The 12,315-nt window shown below is 39.2% G+C and overlaps 1 protein-coding gene across 1 annotated transcript in view; it reads left to right on the top strand.

Moving 5' to 3' along the window:
• The window catches only part of LOC110173202 (anosmin-1), a 61,475-nt gene extending 53,978 nt beyond the window's left edge, over positions 1–7,497 (top strand). The window contains exons 10-14 of the mRNA XM_020939193.2: positions 1,535–1,623; positions 3,007–3,178; positions 3,271–3,485; positions 5,049–5,190; positions 6,541–7,497. Coding sequence (XP_020794852.1) covers positions 1,535–1,623; positions 3,007–3,178; positions 3,271–3,485; positions 5,049–5,190; positions 6,541–6,599 — 677 coding nt within the window. The 3' untranslated portion in view covers positions 6,600–7,497. The remainder of the gene's footprint in view (positions 1–1,534; positions 1,624–3,006; positions 3,179–3,270; positions 3,486–5,048; positions 5,191–6,540) is intronic.
• Positions 7,498–12,315: the final 4,818 nt, after the last annotated feature.

Genomic DNA, 12,315 nt, shown 5'->3' with positions numbered 1-12,315 from the left:
AAGCAGGGAAATTATTGGATTAAGTTAATGCACTGATCAAATAGGAAGTACTTTGAACTTCCAACATCTTTATCCAGATGATCAGTTATGAAAATACTGTCATATAAGATTAAAGTTAAAGCCAGTTGTGTGAATCATGTAATCATTCCATTCTGTCAGATTCTGTTTTGATAATGCTCTGATTAAGAGTCAATGCAAGGAATCAAGTGTAACATGATTTATACAGTATATGCCCACATGCTCTAGACTTTAAAGGTGCACTATGCAACTTTTCTGGTAGAGGGTTCGCTACCATGCTACCACTATGGAGATGTTAATGCTTTCCCTGGAATGTTCCATGGTATGACATTAAACATATCATCGAGCATTTATGCATACGGGTGTTTCTGTTGCTCAAAAATACCATAATTCTTTTTTCTGAACAGGAAAGAGATCTGAATTGTAATGTAGTGTAGTGCTGTAACCCGCTTGCCTCCTTTGTGATAGGTAGATTTAATCTACGCTGGTGATGGACCCTCCACTAGAAATGTTACAGAGTGCACCTTTAAATAAGATGTAGTTTGTGCGTATTCAAAAGGAATAATCTCTGGAAGGTAGAGAACCATAGAGAAATGTTTTACCAAGCAAGCACTTCTCTGAATGAAAATGTGGCCCAGAGGAGGAGGTAATTTAAAGCTTAAAATGCAGTAGTATTGGTCTGCCTCAGTGGCTCATCTACCACATAATGAACCATGTCATATCCCCTCTCCTTGTTTATCCACTGTCTCTGAATATAAAACCAATGTTTGGTCTTAATGCAAAGCTAAATTGACTGTAAGATAGAAGATAAGGTATGTTTTATTCAAACCCAGGAGGGAAATTCTGCTTATATCATGGAAAGAGGCAACGGACATAACAATTCACAAACTACTGAATACAGAAGCACAATATACACTCAGTTTTCTACATGGTAAACCAAAATAAAATAAGCCGATACCTCATTATCCCGATATTCATTTTTCACTATTTCTGACCTATGTTGTAATGTTGTCATCATAAACATACCTGGAGCTGTGTTTACTTTACTGACACATGTTTAACACACAAACCCTGCATATTTAGGCTGAGTTCTTCTCTCAGACAGAAAACACTCCACACACCTTCACTAGAATCATTTGGATAATTTCAGCCCTGGAACTGCCAGGAACTGCTGGAACTCTATCACAAGGTGGAACAGAGCATTTTGAGCTTTGAATGTGAAGACAGACTAATAACAAAGGTTTACTCAAACATGTGTGAATGAAACAAATGTCAAAACTATAGGTATGTTTTTGGTGAGGAAACAGTATGGTAGCATGGCTTAAAGCTCTCAAGAGTCAATTTTGAATAACCTAGGAAATCTTGATCTTGTTCTAAGAAAATCATGATTTTAGTTTTGTACCACACCTCCCACGTCTAACACTGTGCATAAAAATTACAGTATGCTATTTGGTGATATACAGCACTTTCTGGCATATTTATGTAACCGTTCACTCTCATCTGTCTTTCTCCACAGATCCTGAGGTGAGCCGTTACCATGTCCAGTGGATGCCTGAGTACTGCAGCCATAATGAAACACGGGCACCGGAGAAATCAGTCACCCAGGTCAGTTTGGTTCCGATTCCTCTGTACCGTGCAAATCCGTCCTCGTTGCTATTGTCTCATTGCTTAGAAAAAACCCTGGACCCACAGCAGATCAGTCAATGGCTGTTGTTTCGGAGTATTATGAGTCAGTCGTGTGGTCAGGCGTGCGTCGATCTGGCCAATAAAACGCATTTACTAAAACAATGATTCCCGGAATGAGGGATTGTTCACCTCCTTTGGCCCCAGCCCTGCTCCTGCTCGGACTTGTTTTTGGGTGCACTGAGGTTTAACGTAAAGTGTTTTGGCTGGGGTCGATGCAGCATGGCAGTTTTCAGTAATCAACACATTCTTTAGGGGGCTGCACTGGCGTCGCTTGGAAATATACGTTTATTCTCTATAGATCATTGGGACACGCTCCAGAGCCGGGAGCTTTTATGCGAGCACAGCGCCTCATTCACTTTTAATCAAATCTGTTTCATATCACAGAATACACACGCCCTCACTCCAGGGACTGGCTATTATTGTTGAATCTCTTTAGTACAAATACAAGATTTAAACGCACGTGTCAGCTTGATTTTCACTGGTGAGAAACAAGAGAGGGTTTTGTTCAGGTCAATAGATGATTAAAGTTTCATTGCGGTTTAAAGTGTAAGGCCGCTGCGTTGAATTCATTAGCGAGAATTTATCAGCTATTCTCTTTAGATTACACTCGGGTTCTCTGTGGTCAGCGCAGTTTTAAAGAGTTGTTTTCACATTTTGAAACTGTAGAAAAATCATGTTCAGTTCAGTGCAAAAGTGTGAATGAGGTAAAGTGTCAAAAGTGCAGATTTCTAAATAGATGCATTTTGTTTTCAGTTATGAACAAATAAAACCAAGTGTGGAAGATTGAATTGTGAATATAGATGTGAACAATTGCAGTCTCTCACCTCATAAATGATTGGAATTGCAGAGACTAAAATAACTTGGATAAAAAATGCTTTATTTGTGCATGTTTTTCCTCATCACAAACATACCTGGAGTTATGTTTTGTTTAATTCACACATGTTTAACACACAAGATTTCACTCAAACATCTGTGAAAGAAACAAAACACAACTCCAGGTCTGTTTTTGAGAAGGTAAAAACATTATAACATGACTAAAAGCTCACAAGAGTCCATTTTGCATGATATAGGACCTTTAAACAAAAGCAGATTTCTGTGTCAAGTTATTTCTCTTTCTCCTCTAGACATTTTTGCACTGTAGTCTCTAATCAATTCCAAAGCAGTTCAAAGTGTAATATGGGGCATGTTGGATATATTCTACCACAGCCATTTTAATTATCTCAGGCCCTCCATGGGTCCTGACCCCGTGACCCCAAACTCAAGTCATCTGAATAATGACTTCTAATGCGTTTGCTGGCACAGGAAAACTACATCAACCTCCCGGGCCTGCTGTTTTCCTGCAAGTACAAAGTTACCGTGCACACGCTCAAATCCAAGAGACGCTCCAAGGACGAGAGCACCACCTTCCTCACCCCATCCTGCGCCACCATCCGGAGCAAGACGCACAAGTACATCCCCTGCCCCGGCGAAGGAGGTGGGTCTGACCAGTCTGACACATAAAGGTCATTCAAAATCAATGCACGAGTCAGATACAGTAGCATGATCCTACTCTGTTTCCCCTAACAGCTCTCCCCAAGGTATTGGCTAAACCCGAGAACCTCACCGCGTCCTTCTCCATCAATGAGGGAAACATCACGGGAAGCTTCGTGTGGAGGGTGTCGAGGCTCGCCCCGAACCTGAGGATAACGGGCTACCAGGTGACGTGGGCTGAGATGACCAGCGAGAACAGGCAAAACAGTCTGCCCAACAGCATCATATCTCAGTCGCAAATCCTGCCGCCGGTAAGAAGGGGCTGACCTGTTTACATGCACTAGATGTGGGGTATGTGAATGCATAATTATGGTATTAACATAATGGGTCTTTGATGTATGGGCGTGGAGGTTTTTTTCATCCTAATGGGTGTAATGAAATGTGGGACTAGTATGTTTGTGTGCAACCACTTTTTGGAATCATTTTGTAAAAAAAAAAAAAATAGACAAATCCAATGTTATGATTTGATCTTTCTAAACATTTCACTTGCTCACAGTGTTTCTAGGAATTGAGAGGAAGGTAGTCCCAAATGGAAATGGTTGAATGTTTGGATTTGACGTCCTGTTGTAGAAAATATGGGGCTTAGTCTAGAACAGGGGTGGGCAAACTTTTTGACTCGTGGGCCACAAAGGGTTCTAAAATTTGATGGAAGGGCTGGACAAGGAGCAGATGGATGGTGATGATGAGTGTTTTAGTAATGCACCTCATAAGAGAAAAAAATAACATGGGATATGTAAAAAACATGTGATTGAATTTCAACTGAAAATCATTACAAAGCATTACAACTTTTACTATTATAATTTATTCAAGTTTGGTGGGCCGAATTAAAAAGATTAAAGGGCCGCATTTGGCCCCCGGGCCGTAATTTGCCCACCCTTGGTCTAGAAGATCTGTTTATGCTTATTTTAGGTGATACCTACTTTTCACAAACAAACTAAATCACTTGTCTCCCATGGTACTTACCTCAGTACTCATTATAAATACCTGATGTTTAATTACTTTAAATTATGCAGTATGCCAAACAGTGTGTGCATGTGTGCGTGTGTGCGTGTGTGCGTGTGTGGGTGTGTGGGTGTGTGGGTGTGTGTATGTGTGAGTGTGTAGCATTCAAAGCACAACAAATTGTGAACAAAGTTTTTTCTAGAATCTTGAATTTTTGATTTTTTTTACTTATAATAATCTTTTCTATCAACACCACACAAAAGCATTCACAAAAGCATGATTTAGATCCTGAAATCTCCTCCTTTATTGGGACATTTGAAACACACTACACTGAGTCATGGATTAGCCTATATATTCTATCCTCTGCCTTTCTCCTGCCTGTCCTGGTCGAGGGTGAATCAGGATAACACTTTTAGCATGAATCCTGCGATAAGCCCTTGTGCGCTGACAGCCGCAGACATCTGAGGAAGTGTTGTGTCCATCTTTTCCCTCTCTCTTCTGTACTTTTTCTGTACTTTGTTCCCCGGGCTCCGCGTCTCCTCCTTTCATCCTGCGTGAGAGCTCTGAAAACGCCGCTCTTTGGCATAATCTGCTCCATCAACAACACGTTCCGCCTATCTGCACCTCCCAGCCTCTGGAGCTCGTCTATAAATAAAACCACCCACTGCACACTTTATCAAGCTGGCAGAAAATAAGACAGCCCCGGCCCAAACCTTATGAAAACACTGTCTTTGTTTTTGTCTGCAGCTGACACTCCATTCCCCTCGGTTTATAGGCCTTCCCCGTACAAGCCCTGTCATAATCATGGACATGTTCTGGAGTATTTCAGCTCACTGCTGCTCCCTCTCTCTCTCTCCCTCTTCTCTTTCCAGGACCATAACTCCCTGGTGGTGTCCAGCCTCCGGCCGTTCACTTTCTACAGGCTGGAGGTGCAGGTCATAACCACAGGAGGGGAGGGGCCTGCCACTGTCAAGACCTTCCAGACCCCGACCATTTTACCAGTAGTTCAACATAGTACGTATCTACAGTACATATACTATACTTAACAGTAATATAATTATACGTTTTGCGACATATTGTGTTATTACATTTTGAGTGATAGAGTGTTCTTTGCAGGCTGAGTGAGAGTATTGCTTGTATTTTTTTAAATCAGTGTTTCCCAAACTTTTTTTTCTGGGGACCCATATTTTAAAAGTCACAAACCAAGTCAATAAACATTATTATCGTTCATTATTATCATTATTATTCGTAAATCACAAAATAAAGGTGGATTTGACTATTATTGAACATCGATGAGGATATTTTATTGTTGACTGAGTCTCTCTGAACAATTATTATTACTCAAGTTTTAAACAATGAAAAGCAGTAACTGAACCAGCTTGAAAAGGGACCCATAAGTCATCTATTTGGACATTAAATATATCCCATTTCTCTTTCTTTTCATTCAATTGAACCAGCAATACTGGAACAAAATAATCAGTAGAACTGTACATTACAAACCTACATGCAGATCATGACAATGCGACCCAAAAAAAAAAAAAAAAAAAACTCTTACCTGAGGGTTTTTGGGAAACAATGTTTTAAATAATAGAACTTTTGTGCAGTGTTTAGTTACTGGTTGTAGATGAAAGTCCTACCTTAACTGTGTTCTGGTCTTATAGTTTGGTCTTTATTTACACATTGCACAAATTTAGCTAAACTTACTGTTTCAGAAACATGTATCAAAAATGTTGCATAAATAATCATAGTAATCAAATATTGTATTTTATTCTTATCATGCAGCACAACTCTGTACAAATTATGTAAAATATATGGTAATCAGCTTCATAAAACAAGAGTGTGGTGGGTTTTTGCTGAAGAGCACAAATTTACTGGCCTCTTTTTAAGATAAAAATCCTGTTCGCTGTTTTTTTAATGAAACCGAGGCACTGGAAAAGACAGACACTGAGCTTTATAACTGCTGCTGTATTAAAAGAAATGAATAAACAAAAATATATTACACCCTACATAACATATGGAAGAAGCAATATTATCAGTGAAGCATCAAATAAATTGCTGTTCATTTCCCCAGCAGTCATAAAGGAATCCCTAATATAAAGCATGGAGCATATGGATCATAAATATGTCTTAAAAGCACATAAAATACATTACTGTTCGCGGTTATGTCAACACAAAGTGAGGAAGTTGGCTGCACTTCCATTACCTTATCTTTTGGGAAGCAGCATCATTATCCCAAACATAAAAAACAGTGTGTTTTGTCAGCAAAGACGACAGATGTGAAAAGATTTAATGTTGTTGATAACAGGTTAGCCCAGAAACAACACTTGCCGTACAATTACTCAAATGTCAACTTGCTTTTTCTAGGGCCTCGACTCCGGCAGCACCACTCTCACCACCAGAAGGCCACAGTAGAGAGACACTGAATGGGCAAAAAGAAATCACAATTAACCCAGTGGTAAGAAGAAACAGTGGATTTCTGTTAGAAGGAATGTATGGAGTAGAATCGGAGCACATCGGACCATGGACTGATCCCATTCCCCATATTCCCAGTTTGGGAATCTAGACTTTTCCTTCACCCCTGCTCTGTCACTGGAACTCTCGGACTGTATAGTTTGTATTTAAAAAGCTCTTCTGTGATTCCACGCACCTCCACGCAAGTTGAAATTTCCGATTAGAAAATTATGAAGAAGGAATTTCGAGTAAAAAGAAATTGAAAATGCCATTGTCCGTGTATGAAGACCGTAAAAATCTTCTATTTATATTGTGCTACTCAGTAAAGTCATACATAATGTAACTAAATTCATTGTTGTCTAACCCAAAATATCTTGCATAGTATGTTGCATGTAGTACAATTACTTTTGAATTTGTAAATGAATAATTGCTTCAAATTGAAAGCCTGTAAAGGTTTTGCATGGCCATTAGCGTTTCAGTTGGCATGAGATAATGTCTGTGTTACCTCTTTTTCCAATATATTAGTAATACTTCATTAACAGATTAACAAAGAACTATATTGGGAGTCATATGTAATGTTTATTAATGAAATTATTCCTCGCGTGAAAAAGATAAATTGTACATGTTCTTGGCTGTAGAAATATTTGTCGTGGCACAGTCAGTGAATGTCTATATTTATTTATGTGTGTACTACAGTTTGGTTTGGATGTGCGTGAATGTGAATGTTCTGTGTGTTTTAGTCAAAATTTTTTTGGAACCGGCAAAAAAATAATCTTGTAAAGACATTTTGTAAAAATTGAATTGTAAATACAGTCTTATGTTACATGTTATTTTTCCATGGTAGAAACTGTACAAACGGCTAAGTAATAAAATAATCCATAACTAGTTCCTTTGCTGCTTATGTTTGGTGTGTGCAGTAAATAGACAGGCCTCTCCTCCCAGGGCTCCACTCTTTGGCAGAGACTCCTGCTTATTTTGGCTGTAAAAGGCTCATCAGGGCTCAGACTGTGTACAACATAGTCACTGATGGTTCCAGGAGCCTACATGCTCTCACTGAGTCCAAATAAACCGCTTAGAGAGTTCAGCTGCTGCGAATTTCCCCCAGCGTCAGAGTCCACAGCCCTCAACATATAGCAGGGCCTGTCAGGGCTCAGCTCTGTCCTCACTGCAGCTTTTCGCCATCAAAACTGGGAAACAGAGGTTACTTACAACGAATTACTAGAACAGTATACATTGGCATAGAAAATGGTGTATTCTTTGGAACTATGCTGTTAAAAACACATTTCTACACTGATTCTTTCAATTGCACTTGAACTTGTCTATCTCCGTGGAGATTTTATGGAAATAGGATTTTATGGAAATAAAAAATTGACTGTAATTCAATAAATGCAAATAGTTGAGTTTAACACCCTGCTGTGAAACACTCACACAGGCAAAGCAATAACATCTCCATGGAGACAAGCAGGCGCTGATTGATCCCCGACCTTCAAAGTTTCAATACTATTTATATCGTCTTCGTAGAAAAACTTATTCTCTGTGTTTGGCCCACACTTCAGTGGCATTGGGGAAATGAAGAAGAAACCCACCTGGAGACAAAGAAGATTCAAAGTCCACACAGACAGCGGTTAGTCAAAATACTTAACACAAAACCATCAATCAGATTAAGAATTTTATTAATTTTGCCACTTTGCCTGTGCACACATGTCTTTAGAGAGATTACACAGAGACAATGCCAAGCTTCTTTCAATGTCTGTCGAACTGTCAACTTTGTGCACATGCCAAGAAATACAGCATATTAAACAGCATCTGAAGCCAAAAAATAAAGACACTGCTGGCTGAAGTGTACCCACTTTAATTATGAAAAGCAAGAAAAAGTGACTCAGAAACACCCCAGTCTGAACATGGATTAAATCTTTCATTTTCTTGGAAAAAAAATGCCTTAAAGGTCCTGACTTATGCAAAATTAACTCTTCTCAGCTTTAAGCCCTGTTATAAAGTTGTTACCTCCTCATAAACATACTCAGTTTTGTTTCATTCACACATGTTTGAGTAACCCCAGTTTATTAGTCTGTTTGCTAAAAATGCTGTACCACCTTGTGATGTCACGAAGCAGTGGTTTTCACGTTAGCAGCTACATTTTACTGTTCAACAGAAACTAGAAATTACAAGGCTGAAATCATCCAAATAATTCTAGTGAAGGTGTATGGAGTTTAGAACACTTCCTATATTACCAAATGACATCACAAGGTGGAACAGAATGTTTTCTGTTTAGGAGAAGAACTATGAATATAAATATACAACACAACAAAACACAACTTCAGGTATGAGGAAACTAAAGGAAAAATATAATATAGTTCAGAAAATAACATAAAATGGGCCCTTTAATGTGTACATTTAGTAAATAATACGGCCAGTATAATTAAACAACAGTTTTTGTTATGCATATGGTCAAATTAACCAAATCAATCAAACCACAGTAAATTAATGAGTGAAAGAAATATCCCATTGCATATTAGAAGACCTGCCTGCTGTTTCAATATGATTTCTGTTTATAGAAAAGCTATGGTCACAATATAGATTTCCTCCTGCTTGGCCCTCATTTACCTTTGCATAAGTGTTAAATAACTATAATCTCCTATTTTCACACAGTGTTCATTCAGGGGGTGCAGGCCTCTCCCCTCTTGGGCTGTTTGTTTATGTACAGTTCTATTATGTCACACAGATTAGTTCCTCCCAGTCCTCGCGCACTAATCCTTCTCTCTCTTTTGTAGCTGCAGAGCCAGTGTTGAGCCAAGACTGCCTTTTTTCTGCAGCGCCTTTCACAGTGTCACAGTCTCCCCACCGCACATACCCAATACCACGGCCCTCAAGTGTGAAAACCTCAAAACAAAAGGGCCTCCTTCCAAAGTCCTTTTGAGGCACGCTGCAAGACGTCCAAGTCTCCACGGACATGAAAGAAAAGAGAAAACGCTACAACTAAATAATAGGGCGCTCCATGGTACAAAAGCTTTGTCTGAGATGGTTAAGGGCCAAACAGAGCTTATTCGTTTTGCATGGAATGATATTGTTATTTTCTAAGCGATGTGGGGGATAGTTCTTTGGAAGTTAAACATGGGCTATTTCAAACATATAAAGAGCGCAATTCTTTTCAGAGGCAGGAGAGGTAAAAGAATATGTAAAATTCTTATTCTTCTCGGACACAGCAAAACAAGAACATGTTTTCTTCTGAACCTTTTGCTTTTGTGCTGTGAACTGTGTTGTCAAAAAAAAAGTTTACAAAAAATTGTTCCAAATAAATTGCCCTGGAACAAAGTCTGAGTGGAGTTTTCGAGTAAAGTTTCATCTACAAAAGTTGTCGTAGAAATATATAAATAAAAAAGAACATAGATGGGGCCACAGGAAGGGCCAGACTCTACTTTGTGAGGAGGCTGAGGTCCTTTGACATCTGCAGGACGACGCTCATGATGTTCTGTGAGTCTGTGGTGGTCATCGTGGATTCTGTGGTCTGCTGGGATAGAAAATCTGCAGGTGATAAAAACACTAATAGACTTCAAATTGTGAAGAAGGCAGCTGTGTTGTGGGGAGGGGAAGATGGACTCTCAGGAGGAGGACAGAACAGGAGGATATTGTCCAAAATCAGGACTTTTCTGGGCTTTCTCTCCCACCTCCTTCAGAATGTGCTGGTCAGCTACAAGAGCTCATTCAACAAGCTGCTCAACTGGGAGACAAAGGACATGATCGTGATATGATGTCACTGTAATGGTACGCAAACTGCACAAATGAATTATTTGGTGTAACATCCCCAACACAATATGCATGACTTGGAGTATTTTTAAATAATCTCAAGTACAAGAAAATGGGAAGGGATGGGGGGTAGGTGAAAACAGAGATTTTGTGTGCACTTAAGCTTCAAATGTGGATAATACAGCATTGTTTCACAAGGACTGGGTCGCGACCAACAGGTGGTTCACAAAAGATTTTTTTTGGGTCCCCTTATCACGATCTGCATGCAGGTAGAAACGTTAAGACATGTTTTATAATTTCTAATCTTTTTGTATTATTTTATTTATTTATTTTGATCCATTATTGCTGGTTCAATTACTGTTTTTTTTTTATTGTTTAAAACAGAGACACGATCACTCAGTCAGCAATAAAATATCCTCATTAATGTTCAATAATGGTCAAATCCACCTTTATTTTGTGATTTACGAATAATGTCGGGAAGGTTTGTGACTTTTAAAATATGATTCCCCAGAAAAAAAAGTTTGGGAAACACCGCAATACAGGATTACTTAGTTATGCATGAACCAATTGAAATACTCTGAGTAATCTGATTATGAGAACCATTATACCATGGTTAAAAGCTCAAAAAGTGATTTTACAGTGTATGTCCCCTTTTTAAGCATCCATCTCTGGCCCTCTCTCTCTAGATTCATCGAGTTTTGCATGCCAATCTATCAGCTCACTTTTATGGGTCATCTTACCTCAGTTGACCGTTGCATTGCTCCTCGGGGCATCGGATGGAATTCCGCTTTTGATGATCTCTTTGACTTTGAAGTATGACGTACTCCGACTGAAATGAATCTACTTTTTCTGTCTGACTTTCTGACTATCACACGTACAATTTAAAATCTCCAATCTCTGGGTTACAGGTCACTGAGATCATTGTCCTTTTTGTGTCAATTACAACCATACAGACCAAAGTTTTGCTACCATTTCTGACTGTATGAGATAGAGTATATTGCCTGTGAAAAATAACACTGTAACCAACTTTATGTTTCATTAGGAAGCCAGTGCTTGCCTTAAAGGTGCGGTGCGTGCTGGTGGGAGGGGTATGACCTGGCTTTGGGCAGTGGGCTGGTTCTGCTTAGGCTCTGGTGAGGGGGGCACATGAAAGGGTCGCTCCATCAGCTTGAGAAAAGATGTTCGGGGTAAGACTTAATGCAGACCAGAGCACACAGAGGGACCTATGCCACACATTAAACAAGCACTGCTGTTGACAAGCTTAGGGAGCTCCTTTGCTCGTGGGGAGTAAGTGGACCGGAGTGACAGACGACCAAATGTGCACCTCGAGAAAACTGAGTGAAATTATAATTATATAGTTGTGCTTTCATTTGAGGCGAAATACAAAAGATAATATTATTGTTACGCAAATTCATGCAAGCTACTTTTCGTTAAAGGTGCATCGCGCAACTTTTCTGGTGAAGTGTCCATCATCTGTCTCAACTAGAGACAACTAGGCTACATTACAGGTCAGATCTGTGAAGAGGCAACCCTAGTCACAGAGAGTATTAATGTATTTTTGAGCAATAGAAACACCTGTGATGGATAAATGCTGGATAAATGAGTTTAAGGTCATACCATGGAACATTCCAGGCAAAGCAATAATATCTCCATGGAGACAAGTAGGTGACGAACCTTCCACCAGAAAAACTACGCAATGCACTTTTACAGAGGGGGTATTTTACCATAGCGTATTAAGTAGGGATGTAACAATAACCGAAATATTGTGGTATCTTATTGTCAAAAGTTTCACAATAATATCATGGACTGTCACAATATATCGAATCACAAGTTCCTTTGCTTAAATGCATGGTTTTATAGTAGCAACGGCTTAATAAACATGTGGAACTACATATCCCATGATTCATTTCAGTGCAGACAACATGAAGATATATGTTTTTTACT

The sequence above is a fragment of the Boleophthalmus pectinirostris genome, unplaced genomic scaffold (genome assembly GCF_026225935.1).
Source record: "Boleophthalmus pectinirostris isolate CB_2022bp ecotype Guang Dong unplaced genomic scaffold, ASM2622593v1 HiC_scaffold_1, whole genome shotgun sequence".
Taxonomy (NCBI): domain Eukaryota; kingdom Metazoa; phylum Chordata; class Actinopteri; order Gobiiformes; family Gobiidae; genus Boleophthalmus; species Boleophthalmus pectinirostris.
The sequence above is the reverse complement of the archived record's forward strand: the minus strand, read 5'-3'. Positions and strand labels throughout refer to the sequence as shown.